This window comes from Lycium barbarum, chromosome 6 (genome assembly GCF_019175385.1).
Source record: "Lycium barbarum isolate Lr01 chromosome 6, ASM1917538v2, whole genome shotgun sequence".
Taxonomy (NCBI): Eukaryota; Viridiplantae; Streptophyta; class Magnoliopsida; order Solanales; family Solanaceae; genus Lycium; species Lycium barbarum.
In genome coordinates, this window is record NC_083342.1 from 136446136 (window position 1) to 136463401 (window position 17266).

Consider the following 17266-nt stretch of genomic DNA (forward strand, 5'->3'; position numbering starts at 1 on the left):
TTGTCGGTTATAATATAGCATTCCCCACGTTACAAGCAGTTTTATATACATGTATTTCCATTGATTTACTGTTTTCAGACTTTACCCACGTTTCATGCTCATGTTCAAGTTACATTCAGTTTCAGTTCATGTCCCATACCTATGTTGTGCCATGTTCTTCATTTCAGCAGGTTTTACATACTAGTACTATTCACCATGTACTAACGTCCCTTTTGCCCGGGACCTGCACTTCACGGTGCAGATACGGGTTTTCAGGAGCATACACCTGCACAGTAGGATCACCTCAGTTATCAGCTTACTGGTGAGCCCCACTCCTCTCGGGGTTCAACATGGAGTTTGCATTAGTATTCAGTTATGGTAGTCCAGGGCCATGTCCTGGTAGTTAGTATTCAGACATGTTTTAGAGGTTTCATAGACAGATGTTAGTTCACAGAGTCAGTTATGTTTTCATGCTTGCAGACTATTACGTTTTCATGATTTTTCATGCTATGAGATAATTTCAAGACTTTATTCCGCAAATTACATTTTCATGATTCATTTAAATTGCATCATATAGAGTATATTGTTTTGATGCCCATGTTGACAAGAAAGCCATAAGGTTCGCTCGGACACATGCAAGCAAGGCCCGAGTGCCGTGTTACGCCCAGGCCATGGTTCGGGGCGTGATAAGAGATGTGTATAAGACTGCTTTCAGAACTCATATGGGACACTATAAATGTCACGACCCGACTAGGGCCGCGACGGGTACCCGGGGCTAACCACCGAGCACCGCTCGTTTCCTCACTCGTCATAACCATTTTACATTTATTTATCATTCATAATCTCATAATCATAAGACAACCATTTTTCATTTAAAAAAAACACAAATGATTTTATGTACATGTGCCCCTTTAGGCTATCAAAATAACATATACAAATATAACATAGTAATCTTGTGAGACCATCTAACCCACACTGCGCGTCTGCGAGCCTCTACTGACATATTATACATATAGACGGAGCAAGACTCCGTCGTGCGCGAAATACATATATGAACCAAAAGAATAAACATAAGCACCTCCGAACAATGGAGTGCTCTCAATCAGCTGACAGCTACTAAGAATCTGGATCAAGCTCACCTCCCTGTCTACCTGCGGGCATGAACATAGCGTCCGAAGAAAACGGACGCCAGTACGAAAATTGTACTGAGTATGAGAGGCATAAACAATAATAATATATCAATGAAATAGGAAGACATCAATGAAATAAGGAGGCAACAAGAAAGAGCAATCTGTACTGGCTGTCAAATATAAATGAAATAATGCTGCTGACTTACTCATTATCATGTCATGTATGTATACATATATAAGCTGCCCGTCCATATAGGTACGGTGTGATAATGTATAAGCTGCCCGTCCATGTAGGAGCGGTGTAATAATCATAGCCTGCGTCTAGGCCTCCCGCGTCCGGGGTATAAGCTTCCCACTATAGTGGTGTGCACATCTACGTGCCTGCCCCGCCAACTATAGCGCGGCGCGGTGTGAGAAAATACATACATATATATATATAAAGCATGCACAAGAGCCCAATAAAAATCCATAACTATATCGGAGTGACGTAAGGTCGGTGGCTTCCGACATCATTATGGAACATTCATTGACATCCTGTCTCACCTTGAAGGAATTAGCATATAAGGTGAGTGTAAGCAATAAATAGCATCATTAAAATCATAGGATCATCACAACATGAGTATTGGGATTTCTATACTTTACTCATTACCTTGTGTGGCTAATTATGGACATAGACTCATATTTTCCGGAACTTAAGGGAACTCATGGATAAAAGAGAGTCAAGCTATAAGATTCATGTCATAGAAAGAAAGGACTAGCCTCACAAACCTTGAACTCTATCTAATGTCCAACGTCTACTTCTCGAGCTCGCAGGTCTCATATGCCAAGAAATACTCTTCTTCCATATTACTTCATCTTGAAGAAACCCAGATCCCACTACACGATGAAATAGAATAATGTAGCTGCTATGTGTTAAGAAGAGAATATTGCCATGTTATTTGAAGAAAAACGTTTCTGCTACATAATATTGAAGAAGACGTTGGTCTACTATTGAAGAAAAATGTTTCTATTCCTTAGACAGATCACTACATCTTTAATATGAATTCTTAAGTGAATCCTATGCTTTGGCCGTAGGGTCCACCTAATTCCACATTTTAGTATGAAACATTCTTGCCCCCACTTATAAGCACCATACCCCACTTAATTGTATGAGTCATATTTTTGTTTCCTTGTAATGCATACACATGGCCATGCCAATACACTTGTCCGTTTATTCATTTTCATATGAAACTTGCTTACTTTATCTCGTGCAATTTAATTCTTGCTCCCAATTTATTTACATGGACCACTTTTAATACACTTCGTATACTCATTAACATAATCATGTCGTATAACATAATTTCTGTCCATAACAACGTTTACATAACCCACAAAATAGTCCAACAAATAGCCCATGAGCCAACAACAACATCAAATAAAATTTACGGTATAATTTTCTTATTTCTCGTCTAACGATTTAGCTATGACTTCAATAAATTTAAATATATTTAGAAGAGGATAATTCTTACATTATATACCAAGAAATGATCTTCTTCCACTTTACTTCCCTTCGAAGAAAACCCGAATTCAACAACGCAATAAAATAAAATAACGAGATCGAAGGGGTGAGCAAAGCCCCCATGTTTTTCTTGAGACAAAGGGTACACTTTTATTCCTTGAAATTAAAAAGAAAGGCTGCCACATTTGTAGACCAAATATCGTGGCTCATTCTTAGAGCAAATGCTTACCATTTTTCCTTAAATAAAAAAAAATGATGACTACTTCAAAGATAAAATGATATAAATGATTACATGACACTTTCTTGTTTCACACGGGACCACCTGAGTACATATCTCTTTTGAAATCATAATATAAGTTGCCACCACAACATGTACAGGTGTCAAGTCATTTGTATACTTATCCTCATAAATCCACGTGTAGGATAAAATAATTATTATCCACTTAATTTATTTCTTGACCTCAACTCACTTTAAGTAGTAATCATTTTTAATACACTTTATATAATCATTGCCATGCTCGTGTGACATAACACTAGTCCATACCCCTTCATTAGCCACACATAAAATATAATTTCCAATTACTGTCGTCACACTTGTTAAGGCCCAACTTATTTTTGGACTTCATTCCTCACATATACCAAGTTCTTGTTTTCCATGCTTAAATATAACCAAATTCTCCGGACTCGGATAAATTTCCTCATGTTGGACGGTTCACTTTCCTAGTCCAAAAATACGGAATATCATAGCTTGGACCGTATTTCACTCAAATAAATTTTAAATCTCGACAAAACTTATTTTCTTTGATTTGTTTAACTTCTAATCCTTACGATACATGTGTACCATCACTTTAACCACCTATAAGCTTGGGGGATAACCTCGTGTCCATTACTAATATCATTTAACTTATACACTTTCCAACGCATGAGAACACGGGATGTAACAATAAGTTCAGATTAATGCCATTTGGATTAACAAATGCACCTGCAACCTTTCAAGCCTTGATGAACCAGGTTTTCTAACCTTACTTGAGGAAATCTGTTTTAGTCTTCTTTGATGACATACTCATATATAGTGTGTCATTAGATTAACATATTAGTCACCTAACCGCTCTGTTTAACTTGTTGAGAGAGCATTCTCTCTTGGCTAAGAAATCCAAATGTTCTTTTAGGCAGAATTAAGTTGAATACTCAGGCTATGTAATCACCAAGGAAGGTGTTTCTACTGATCCTGCTAAGATACAAACTATAGTTGACTGGCCCAAACCAAGTTCTATCAAGAGCCTAAGAGGATTCTTGGGTTTTACTGGATATTACGGGAAATATGTTGTTGTTTATGGCACCATTTGTAGACCACTAACTTATCTCGTTAAGAAAGGTTCCTTTAGGTGGAATGAAGAAGCTGAATTGGCATTGTCAACTCTCAAATCTTCCATGACAACTACACCAATTTTGGTATTGCTCGACTATTCTAAGGAATTCATAGTTGAGACAAATGCTGGTAATGGTGGAATTGGTGTTATTCTAATGCAAAGGGATAAACCAATGGCCTTTATCAGTAAAATCTTGGCACAGAAGCACATGAGTAAGTCAATTTATGAGAAAGAATACATGGCTTTGTTGAGTACCATGGATAAATGGAGGCATTATTTGCAGTACAAACATTTGCAGTCAAGACTGACCACCATAGTTTGAAATATTTATTGGAACAAAAAGTAACTTCAGCTATACAACAGTTTTATTTATGAATCTTTCTAATATTAAGATGGTATTTCATGAATTAATGGCTTGTGAGATTGAATCTCTAATCTAGACTAAGATTATGATTATGGTTAGTTAGGGCCCAACTTGGGATTTTTGGTTGTAATGATGGAATTGGTAGTTTAATGAGTCTATTTAGCAATTAGAGGTTAGTATGGAATGTCTATAATGTCGATTTACCAATTCCACCTTTGAAATCCCCGTTTTGCCCTTGTGGTCCGATTTCCCTTTCTTTAAAGATGTTTTTCCTGTAGAATGCTTATATAGAAATACGGGTATTAGTAGTTTTCAATTCTAACTTAGAATTTGATTATGGCTAGATCGTGAGTATTCAAAGTCTCTTCGAAAAGACAAAGTGCACGTGTGATTGTTCGTGATTCCAACTAGGCACCGAGGTAGGTTACAACTTATCCTTGATTAGACTTCGGTTAGTGAAACATATGTAGCAGCAGATGTGACAGATAAAGCATGTTAAGCCTTCGGGTAAGAAGTTGGGATGAATATTCTTAGGTTAGTATTGTTGATTGATTGTTTGGGCTTGCCGCCATGATTGTTATAATTGGGTTTGTCGCCTTAGTGATATGAATGGGCTTGTCACCGTTATAGATATGATTGGGTTTGTCGCCATTGTTGACATGTTGTTGTCGCCATTGTTGACATGTTGGGCTTGTCGCCTTATTTGCCTTTGCTGTGATTATGATGCATTTGTTAGGTGTGGAATTGGCCAAACAAGTCAATTCTTTTGTTCACATAGTCGTGATGTAAGTGCTTACCTCATAATAGTTGTGATGTAAGCGCTTACCTCATCATAGGAAATTCATTCCTATAAATAGGTAGCTTATGGTTCATTTGTAAGATATCATTAAGATCATTTGCTATACACATCCCAATAGAGAAAAAATCTAAGAGAAATACTCTTAGTGAAAGGCCTAAGTAAGAGAAGGCCTTTGAGAGAATTTTCTGTGGTAAAATTCTTGAGTGTAATTGGGATTGGGGTTGTGAGGTTGAGTGTTGTAAACACTTGTAATATTTCTTCTTTAATAAGATCTGCAGCAGCAACGTGGACGTAGCTCTCACATTGAGGGTGAACCACTATAAATCTGTGTGTGCTATTTATTCTTCGCTTACATCACGGCGTAAGTAGGTTCTGTCTAAGGAGGTTGGTATTTAAGTGGTCCAGCTGTGACCCTCCAATCTTTCCTGGGAACCTGCTTACAAAGGTCGGATTTGGGATTTAAATCCTAACAACTGGTATCAGAGCAACAGGTTGTGTTGTGATTTAGAAACGATGGGAGGCGAAGATGGTACGACGCACGGCATCGGTAAATTCGATGGTACAGATTTTGCGTTCTGGAGAATGCAAATTGAAGATTATTTATATGGCAGAAAGCTTCATGAACCTCTGAGTCCGAAACCAGAGGAGATGAAGCAAGCAGATTGGGATCTCCTCGACAGACAAGTTCTGGGAGTCATTCGACTGACGCTGTCGAAGAACGTTGCTCACAACGTGGCAAAGGAGAAGACCACCGCAGATATGATGAAGGTATTGTCTGACATGTATGAGAAACCTTCGGCAAATAATAAGGTATTTCTCATGAAGAAACTATTTCATCTAAAGATGATGGAAAATGCTCATGTTGCTGCACACATAAATGAATTCAATACCATTGTAAATCAATTGTCATCGGTAAAAATTGATTTCGATGATGAAGTACAAACTCTAATTTTGTTGGCATCCCTACCAAATAGTTGGGAGCCAATGAGAGCAGCGGTTAGTAATTCTGTCGGCAGTGACAAACTAAAGTTCAACGATGTTAGGGATCGTATCCTTGCTGAGGAGGTGCGCAGGACAGATTCGGGAGAGGCATCGACGAGTTCTGCTTTTAATGTTGAAAACAGAAGCAGAAATTATGACAGAAACTACAACCGAAATAGGGGCAGATCGAAGTCAAGGAATGGCAGGGGTCAATCCAGACCAGGACGAACACATGAGTGCTGGAACTGTGGAAAACCAGGTCACTTCAAGAAGAACTGCAGGGCGCCAAAGAAGGAGGACAACAAGGGGGCTGGAATCAACGCTGCTACGGAAGACATTGGCGATGCGTTGTTGCTATCAGTTGATAGCCCGATAGACTCTTGGGTGCTTGACTCAGGAGCGTCCTTTCATACCACCCCACATCATGATATAATGACAAACTACGTGGCTGGGAATCTCGGCAAAGTTTATTTAGCCGATGGAGAGCCGCTAGACGTTGTTGGCACGGGAGACATTAATTTGAAGATGTCAAATGGATCCTCGTGGAAGATTACAAAAGTTAGACATGTTCCAAAGCTGATGCGAAACCTGATTTCAGTAGGTCAGCTTGATGATGAGGGATATGATCTCAACTTTGGTAATGGGTCTTGGAAGGTGGCGAAAGGTGCTATGGTAGTTGGCCGAGGAAAGAAGATTGGCACTCTCTACATGACGGATAGCTGTCGTGATATTGTTGTTGTGGTTGACAACACAAAGAAGACAGATTTGTGGCATTGTCGGCTTGGGCATATCAGCCAGAAGGGGATGAAGCTGTTGGTGACAAATGGCTTAATTCCGGAGCTGAAGACGGTGGACCTTCATACGTGTGAGAGCTGCATTCTCGGAAAACAAAAACGAGTAAGATTCTCAAGTGCAGGCAGAGAGTTGAAGGTCGAAAAGCTGGAATTGGTGCACACAGACGTGTGGGGACCTACCACTGTACCCTCCCTTGGAGGATCACACTACTACGTGACCTTCATTGATGATTCAACCAGGAAGGTATGGGTTTATTTTATGAAAAATAAATCCGATGTGTTTAGTGTATTCAAAAGATGGAAAGCCATGGTCGAGAATGAAACAAACCTCAAGTTGAAGTGTTTGAGGTCCGACAACGGCGGAGAATACACTGATGGTGATTTCAAACGGTACTGTGCCGATAATGGGATCAAGATGATGAAGACTATTCCTGGAACGCCGCAACAGAATGGAGTAGCCGAAAGAATGAACCGAACGTTGAACGAGCGTGCTCGGAGTATGAGAATACACTCTGGACTGCCCAAGACATTCTGGGCAGATGCAGTCAATACCGCGACCTTCTTAATTAACCGAGGACCGTCAGTTCCCTTGGATTTCAGAATTCCAGAAGAAGTCTGGAGTGGCAAGAAGGTAAATCTTTCATTTCTGAAAGTGTTCGGTTGCTTATCATATGTTCATAATGATGATACGGCTAGAAGCAAGCTTGATCCAAAATCAAAGAAGTGTTACTTTATTGGCTATGGTGACACCGAGCTTGGGTACCGATTTTGGGATGAACAAAATCGGAAGATCATCCGAAGCAGGAATGTTGTCTTTAACGAAGAGGTACTGTACAAAGACAAGATGCAAAAGAATTCAGAATGTCAGGACAAGGAATCGGAAATAGTCGATTTGAGGGACTTTCCGGCACCTGAGCCGCAGCCAGGTACAACCGAGGCAGAGGAACAAACAATCCGAGAAGGTGCTGATGAAAGTGCTGATTCTGAAACAAATGAACAGACGCCAATCACAGAGCTGCGTAGATCATCCAGGATCAGGAAGCCGCTTCACAGGTACTCTCCATCCCTCAACTACATTCTACTCACTGATAGAGGGGAGCTGGAATGTTATGAAGAAGCAATGCAAGTCGATGAATCGACTAAGTGGGAGCTGGCAATGAAGGATGAAATGGATTCACTATCGGCAAATCATACATGGGAATTATCCGAGTTGCCAAAGGATAAAAAGGCATTGCAAAACAAATGGGTTTATCGGATAAAGGAAGAACCCAATAGAAGCAAGCGTTATAAAGCAAGGCTGGTTGCAAAGGGATTTCAACAGAAAGAAGGCATTGACTATACGGAGATCTTCTCTCCCGTAGTCAAGATGGTGACTATCAGAACTGTTCTTGGGCTGGTAGCAAAGGAAAATCTACATCTGCAACAGATGGACGTGAAAACTGCATTTCTTCACGGTGATCTAGACGAGGAAATCTACATGCGACAGCCGGAGGGATTCAAAATCAAAGGAAAGGAGAATCTGGTGTGCAAACTTTAAAAGAGTCTGTACGGACTAAAACAGGCTCCAAGACAGTGGTATTTAAAGTTTGACAGCTTTATGAAGAAAGCTGATTTTTCAAGGTGCGAGGCAGATCACTGTTGTTACTTCAAAAAATTTGAAGACTCGTACATGATACTGCTACTCTATGTCGACGACATGCTAATCGTAGGAGCAAACCTACAGGAGATTGATCGGTTGAAAAAAGGGTTATCGGAAGAGTTTGCAATGAAGGATTTGGGAGCTGCAAAACAAATCCTTGGGATGAGAATCGACCGAAGCAAGGAGGGCATCAAACTCTCACAAGAAGAATATGTAAGGAAAGTTATCAAAAGGTTTAACATGCATGATGCCAAGCCAGTCAGCACTCCCTTGGCTGGACACTTTCGGTTGTCAAAGGATCAGTCGCCGACAACCGAGGATGAGAAGAAGCAGATGGACAAGATACCTTATGCATCTGCAATCGGTAGTCTTATGTATGCAATGATATGTACAAGGCCAGACATTGCACATGCAGTGGGAGTTGTCAACCGATTTATGAGCAATCTGGGAAAGCAACACTGGGAGGCTGTGAAGTGGATATTCAGATATCTTCTGAAAGGCAGCTCGAGTTCAGCTCTGTATTTTCGAAAATCAAAAACAGGATTGCAAAGGTATGTTGATGCTGACAACGGTGGTGATATTGATAGCAGAAAGAGCACATCCGGGTATGTTTACACCTTCGGAGGTACTGCAATCTCTTGGGTTTCCAAGTTGCAAAAAATAGTAGCTCTCTCTAGTTGTGAGGCTGAGTACGTTGCTGTGACGGAGGCCACAAAGGAAATGATGTGGCTACAATCTTTTCTGCGGGAATTGGATCAGGACCACGAGGGAAGTGTGCTATATTGTGATAGCCAAAGCGCCATTCATTTGGCAAAGAACCCGGTTTACCATGCTCGAACGAAGCACATACAACTCCGGTACCATTTCATTAGATCAGCTTTGGAAGATGGAGCGCTAGTGCTTGAGAAGATCGCAGGGATTCAGAATCCAGCAGACATGCTGACAAAGGCAGTGACGATAGACAAACTGAAGCTATGCTCAACTTCAGTTGGCATGCACGAAGTATGAAAGTAGGAAAGAGCTGCTGCATCGATCAAAGTGTGAAGACAAATTAAAATTAGTCTTCAAGTGGGAGATTTGTTAGGTGTGGAATTGGCCAAACAAGTCAATTCTTTTGTTCACATAGTCGTGATGTAAGCGCTTACCTCATAATAGTTGTGATGTAAGCGCTTACCTCATCATAGGAAATTCATTCCTATAAATAGGTAGCTTATGGTTCATTTGTAAGATATCATTAAGATCATTTGCTATACACATCCCAAGAGAGAAAAAATCTAAGAGAAATACTCTTAGTGAAAGGCCTAAGTAAGAGAAGGCCTTTGAGAGAATTTTCTGTGGTAAAATTCTTGAGTGTAATTGGGATTGGGGTTGTGAGGTTGAGTGTTGTAAACACTTGTAATATTTCTTCTTTAATAAGATCTGCAGCAGCAACGTGGACGTAGCTCTCACATTGAGGGTGAACCACTATAAATCTGTGTGTGCTATTTATTCTTCGCTTACATCACGGCGTAAGTAGGTTCTGTCTAAGGAGGTTGGTATTTAAGTGGTCCAGCTGTGACCCTCCAATCTTTCCTGGGAACCTGCTTACAAAGGTCGGATTTGGGATTTAAATCCTAACAGCATTCATCTCTCTTTTATTATTATGTCACTCATCATCGGATAAAGAAGAAAGTATAGTGAATTATGCTGGAATTGTGATATGTGTTAATGAAAGACGCATTTGAGATAGTGAACATAATTTACTGCTGTTATTGATATTATGCATGGCATTCATATTCATCTCATGTGCTACATTAATATGGCTTCTGATTGGCATTGATGATGATGACTAAGAACGATGGTATCCGATTGTGAAAGAGAGATGGAATCCGTAGTTGGTCTTGATTTTTACTTATCATTTATGTTATCATTTTTCTTCATGGAGATTCCAAATAATGCTGGTCTCTTTCCTTATAGAAAAATAGTAGAAAATTGAAAGATGAATCATTATGGCGTGAAATTCAAATGAATGAATTTGTAGTGAAAAAAGTACAATGGATATTATTACGTATTCATCATTAAATGATTGTAATTTCTAGTCCCATTATCTTGATTTTTCCCCTATATATCATACACCTGTGATGTAGCATTCAAACGTTTATAATATTATTACTCAATACTTTGTTCTCCCATTCTTTTCCCATATATCTTTGAAAGGACGTATATGTTCCTTCTTTATAATTGTATCCTTGCATAATATCGTGAGATTTCCTTCTTCTGCAAACTCTTCTTCATCGTCAACTTCTCTCTAAACTTGTGATTTTTAAAGCTAAATTTACGAAAAGTATTGAAGAAGATAAAATGTCAATAAATATCAACCTCATTAGTTAGTGTATCGAGCACATTTTTGAACAATATTTATTCAATAGCTCCATGAAAATCTGAAGAAACAAAAAGTAAAAGTTAAAAAAATTAAAAAGTTTGATTAAAAATTTAAAATATACAGTGAATACGTGATTACAAAGCAAATTTTTAAAAAATAATAACAATTTTAAAAATAAAGGTGAGAAAAGAATATCTAACCTTGTAGACTCCTTGCATAAGGATCAATTATAAACCTCAAGAGCACTTTAGTGATTTGGATTCCTTGATCTATACTCATTAAAAAACTTTCGTACACTATCTGCAAATAATAAATTCAAAATGACATTCAAACTTGAACTCAATTGAAATATATATACAACAACAACAACAATAACAACATACCCCGTGAAATCCCACAATGTGGGGTCTGGAGAGGGTAAAGTGTATGCAAACCTTACCAATTACACTTCGAAAATTCCGTATGTGTTGCCTTGCGGATAGGCTAAGGTGAGCATAAGGTGACTATGAAATCCCTATGAGGTTAAGCAAAGGATTAGATAGCTTGAGGTGCATACAATAAGATTTAGAAATTCTATGACTATGTGAATTTTAGTTTGTTGAAGGAAGCGAAATGTAAGTCGTGTTCGGAAAGGTTCCGCTATGATTGGGCTAACTGTAAGATCCATGATGGGCATGTCTGAGGAAGAACTTTACAATATCCCAACTGCTGAGTATGTTTTTCGGCCTGGTGGATTTTTAAATAGGGAATTCACAGTTTATCATGTTGCGTTTCATGCCTGTGCGGACCTAAAAAGTGTGGAGGTACCGTACTTGACATCCACTAACAAGATCATTAGATGTAATTTAGTTTTGCTTTAATTGATATGGCCCAAATCCTTCTGTTATTTTTTTCTGTAAATTAACCTGCCATACACTTGGCTTTCATTTAATTTAGACGTTCCAGTTCAACATGTTATCTGCAGTAGGCTCCCCCCTCCTCGCCTCGGATTCAATAAGTATCTTAAATAACTGTATTCTATTTTTGAGAACAGATAACATAGACCTAACATTGTCTAATTGTTAGAATGCATAGTAAATTTAATTCATTCAAGCATAGCATTCATTTATTTAAAGGTCACTTTTGGAATTTGTTGTCCTTTTGCAGAGATGCTTTCTATGAGGGAAAAAAGAAGTGAAATAAGCCTTGAAGATTGAATTCAATCTTTTCAGGAAAACCTTAGTATGGTGTCACAATGGAAAATCTTCTCGATAAAAAATCCCTTAGTATAATATCATGCCCGTTTAAGTTTTAATGACACCAGTGGATCTTAAATCTGTACTATAAGAAAAGTCTTTCTTGTTAGGGATCAGATCAAGGTTGAACGTACTATTTCTCTATGCAGTAAAGTCATTGAAGATTATGGTGGCATCAATTTTTCCGGAGATTTTCTTTGACAAGCAAACAAACATTTTATAGAAACAAAAATAAAAAATCACAAAGGTTGTGTTGTGAGTTACATCAGGATCCTTATGAAAGAGACAATTTCCCTTTCTATGTCTTGGGAGGATGCTTAGCCATGTACTGTTTCTGTACCATCTTGGTACTTTATTAGTTAAAAAACTTTACCTTATCAAAAAAATAGAGCATGGCCAACCTTAATACTTTAGCAATTCTCCGTTTGATCTTATGTTTCTTCTTCATGGCAGTCAATCGATGCACTCCTTGAGATGCTTAGCAAGGATGGTAAAACACCTGATGTGTTCATTTTGATGCAAACCATGAGGTATTGTATTAGATCCTCCTTTCAACTCTTTAACTCTATAGGTTGGTTAAAAGGGTTAGAGTATTATAAACCTCACAATCCGTATAGAGGATAGATTAGAACTCTAGAAAGTATTTAAGCAACTTGAAATCACTGCATTAAATTATTAGGTTTGTCAGAGTTGCTTGCCAGAGATGGTGCATTCAGTCTAAACGTTTCTTGACATTGGATGAGAAAGGGTGGTCCTAGTCTTATCAGGCTCTACGATGATAATTCTAAATCTTCAAGTTAGGCATAAGCTTCATATGTTATGACTTCGTTGGCGTTGTTCAACTGAAATATGAATATAACATGTGGACTTATATAAAAGCACATATTTTCTTTCTACAAAAAGAGCAAACCCTGCAAACAAGCAGTACCATTCGGAAATCCTTTGCAATGAAATGGCTCTCTGGAAATCTCCTTCGACAGTGAGCTTTTGATCTAATACCTTCAGGCAAATCGAGATGAAATGACTAAATTTTAATCTACAGTGTTTCCTTTTCCTCTTTCAATATCTCTAGGTAAGTGTGAACACTTATACCAGGAGATAATGATGTAGAAAGCAGCTCTTGATAAAAGGAAAAGAGGCGTTCGGAAACACGTGGTGGTATATAGTATTTTTCAGGAACATTATCCATAATTTGTATTTTACTTCCTGGTCAAGCACCATACTTTCCAGCCACTGTATTTTACTTTCCAGCCACTATACTTTTGCTTCTTTTTTCACTGCATCGAATCCTATAATTATTTATTTATAGGGTTTAATTAACAAGAAGTTTACTTTCCCTTGTTCTCACTACTATCTCATTTCGATCCCAAAAAATGTCGAATTTCTCTCATAAAATGCGACTTTCATCAACTCTTCTAAGGCATTTATTACAGCAAAGAGTTACTGCAGTTAATTCAAGAAATTTTACCACAACTGAAGGTCATCGTCCTACTATTGTTCATAAACGTAGTCTTGACATTCTTCACGATCCATGGTTTAATAAGGTAAATCTTATTATTTGGTTTTGGTAAAATGTTGAAAGATCAGTAGAAATGCTGTTTTGTTCGGTTAGTTGATTTATTTGTTATTGAAATCTCATGATCTGTAAATTGTTACTCCCTCTGTCCCAATTTAAGTGTCTTAGTTTGACTTAGTTTGCCGAGGGTCTATTGGAAACAGCCTCCCTACCACCCAAGGTAGGGGTAAAGTCTGCGTATACTCTACTCTCCCCAGACCCCACCTTGTGGGTTTATACTGGGTATGTTGTTGTTGTTGTCAAGCACCAAGTAAACACTGTTGGCTCAAGGAAGTGGGGAGGACAAGGGGAAGCGAGTGGTGGCTTAATTGATTTACTTTAAGTTGACATCCCTCCTCTCCTGTTGTTTAGTCCTCTTTTCCACTCTCTCTCAGAATGAGTGAAAAAAGCTCATGTAGCCTCCAGTTTTAGGTCCAAGCAAATGAGTGAAATATATTTATCCCTCGCCATTTTTTTTTTTTTGATGATGAAGTAAAACGATATCATTAAAGAGCATCACGTTGATGCTAATAGCAAAAGATACCCCTCGCCATTACTTATCTTCGTGCGACTTCTCTTTGTAGTATAAGTTCTTAAATAACCGTCCTATCAACTTTTGGTAGTATGTGATGAAACAAAAATTTCCTCCCTTAGTTCCTTCTAGTGTCCAAGTTTGGCCTTTTATTTTCATGCTTTTTTATTATATTCTATTCGTTGACTGCACTTGTTCTGACTGTCTGAGTAAATAGTGTTCCTATTTGTTAATGAATACGTCTAGTTTTCATCTTGCTGAAATAGTTGATTTAGAGGTTGCTTTGGATTCATGATCTTCTTTCGAATTCCTATAAAGAGGGTTGGGCCTATTGGCCTGGCTTCAAGGCACTCTATAATCTCATGCCAAGTTATATTTAGTTTATTTGCATTGTGCTTCATGTGCAAATCTATTCATTCTTTTTACTGGAATAACCTTATCCAGCCATCGCAGTGTGCTGTCTTAGCTGCCCAGTGTGGCTTGCTTTATGTCATTTAAATACGTAATCTGTGTTTATGTCATTTAAATATGTAATCTGTGTTTTAATCCTAGAACATAGCATTAAGCTACTGTCAAATCTGCAACTCTATCATGACTTACTGTTATTTTTGAAATCTCCAGCTGAGTGCGAACCATTAAACTATGTTCACTAGATGTTCCTTTAATAATTGGTTAAGGTACATTCTAACAAGCATTATTACTAATCCATTATGTATCCCATGTATTCGGGTAATCTGGGTGCATAATCCAATAAACACACGTTACTGAAAACTTGCCAAAATCAACGGTATTTCAAGTTTGACATATTTTTTCATAGTCTTTATTTCATTTCTTTGATTCGCCTCCATGTGTTTGATTCTGTGTTTGTGCAGGTGTTACCTTCATTCTGGAGATCTACAACGTGGTCGGAAATTTTTTGATGACTACATGAGTTCGGGAAAACCACCTATGATTGAATTATATGTGGTAAGTTCCAAAATACATTTAAGGCTGCAATATAGTCTTGCCCAGAAAGTTGGCGTTCTATCACAACATAGCACCACCGTATAAAGGACTTTGTACTCTAGTATATCTTCCTGCAGCTGTCATCTTACCTCATGCATGGTATTTTTTTTCCGGATAAAGAACTCATGCACGGTCTCCTTAAATGGATTTTCCCCATGACGCAAGAGAGCCAATTTAAAGGAGCTTATAAAAGTAATTAAAGTAGTTGAGCAGGAAACTTCTCCAAGCTGATTCTCATTTCTCAACTTTTATTTCTCCGTAGACACTTGTTGAGGGAGCAATGGTCGGTTACACTCCTGAAGGGCTGCACTTGCTGAATAGACACTGGTATGGTGTGTTTGACCGTGTTATAGCAATTTCTCATTATGTCAGAGTGGATTCCACTTGACAAAGTCTCTTACTTGTGGAGGTACATATGAACTCCAGGAACTTCTTCCTGAGTCCCAAGATGGGAAGTGATCTCCTTCTTGTTGCTGCGGGTGAAAAGGTGGGAAAGCAGAAAAAGGAGAAGTTTTTGCCCTTAGCTTTCTCTTTTCTCATCACATAACGACGAGTTATTTAATGTGTATATTGTCTGCAGAGTGGTGGATATACTACTGCCAATCTGATATGGGACATGATGCAAGCTCGTAAAATTACACCAACATTTCCTGCTGTTCAAGCATATCATGATGGCTTGAAGATGAGTTTTCTTTGCTTGCTGACAGATCCATTGGTTCTTCCATAGCGCTAGGGAAGGGCACTATTGGATACTGCCAAGGTTTAAAGATTGAAAGCAGCTCTTAGTTGCTATAGACAAAGTTCTTGGCTGCTCCTGCAATTGACAACCAAATTTCCAAAGTATCTCATCCAACCAAGTCTACCTGATAACCAATACGGATCCATCCCCAAGTATATTCATGTCTTATGGTTTGTCTGGATCAGCAGTAAACTGCATTTACTTGTATTCTTGCAATTTGATTTTGTCGAAATGTTGATATAGAATGGTGCAAAACTTGTAGCTCTGGTCCACCATTTGTGGTTATTCAGGAATAACTTCTCCAGACAAGGTTGGTAGATGTATGTTTTGATAGATTTCTGTGCATCTCAGGTTCAGGAGATACCAGCTGATGATCCAAGACTGCAACTAGTTTCTCAGACCTACAATAACATGAGACAGAGGTTTGGCGGGGGAGCTGGACGGCCATAGACAGAAGATTGAGGCCATGCAGCAGCTACATAGCCCTGAACCATTGGGTTCTTTTGTACCCTAGAATGTCTGCATTTTCCTGCTATAGCACGAATAATGATCATGTTCTTCAAAGTTGAGGGGCAAATTTAGATCATTTTGCGTAGTTCATAGACAAATCTAACTATTTCTCATTATAAAAAAGGTCCACATGTTAAAAGCTTCTGTATACTAATCTATTAATTAGGGGCAAATTTAATCTATTTAAGGGTAGATCATCTGATCTCAGTTATTATCATCTGATCTCAGTTATTAATGGATGACAAAGTTGCAACATTTCACAAAGTTTAGTGAAAATGTTGGACCCTTGCCCTTTTTAATGATTAATTGGTGTAACTATAAAACCATTTAGTGGTTGATTGATCGTATGAAAATGTGAAACCAGTTTGATAAGGTTGAGAGCTGAGATAGCACTGCAACAAATTAAACTTGGTAAGGAGAAACCTTGATTTTTATCTCTGTTAAAACCTTTTGCCTCATCGAACCAAGAATAGGTGAAGAAATAGCTAATGTGTGATTCATATCTATTTTCAAGCAAATTAGGAATTACTATATATTCTTGAAAACTCCACAGTTTTGATTGATATTTGAAAGGGATATGCTTCCCCTTTTTGGAAATTAGCATGTCTTTTTAAAAAAAATATATGCTTTTTACCTAATAAGCCTCCTTGAGGTAGCAGGTTTGGCATGGGCACCCTACTGGTAATTTAATCACCAACAGAGTATACTACTTAGTAGATAGGAAAGGCACCTAAAGCCTGACTTTTCATGTCTTAAATGTGAATATTGGAATGA

At 38.3% G+C, this 17266-nt stretch overlaps 1 protein-coding gene across 2 annotated transcripts; it reads left to right on the forward strand.

The window, feature by feature from the left end:
• Window positions 1–9530: 9530 nt before the first annotated feature.
• LOC132599358 (pentatricopeptide repeat-containing protein At4g35850, mitochondrial-like) lies at window positions 9531–16835 on the forward strand. 2 transcript variants are annotated; one of them, XR_009566809.1, is made up of 7 exons: window positions 9531–11719; window positions 12605–12681; window positions 15111–15204; window positions 15506–15570; window positions 15670–15730; window positions 15824–16134; window positions 16334–16835. XR_009566809.1 is itself a non-coding variant. In XM_060312694.1 (6 exons), exons 1-6 carry the CDS (start codon window positions 11558–11560, stop codon window positions 15968–15970), a joined length of 606 nt encoding a protein of 201 aa, XP_060168677.1. In that variant the 5' UTR covers window positions 9531–11557; the 3' UTR covers window positions 15971–16835. The 2 variants fall into 2 exon arrangements, 1 of the variants encoding a protein (XP_060168677.1); XM_060312694.1 differs by having other exon boundaries at window positions 15824–16835.
• The last annotated feature ends 431 nt before the right edge of the window (window positions 16836–17266 follow it).

Coding starts and splice junctions, on each gene's coding strand:
- LOC132599358 (XM_060312694.1), top strand. CDS start 11,558: ATGATTGGGCTAACTGTAAGATCCATGATGGGCATGTCTGAGGAAGAA. Junction 11,720..12,604: donor CGGACCTAAAAAGTGTGGAG/GTACCGTACTTG, acceptor TCTTCATGGCAG/TCAATCGATGCACTCCTTGA. Junction 15,731..15,823: donor TTGTTGCTGCGGGTGAAAAG/GTGGGAAAGCAG, acceptor TATTGTCTGCAG/AGTGGTGGATATACTACTGC.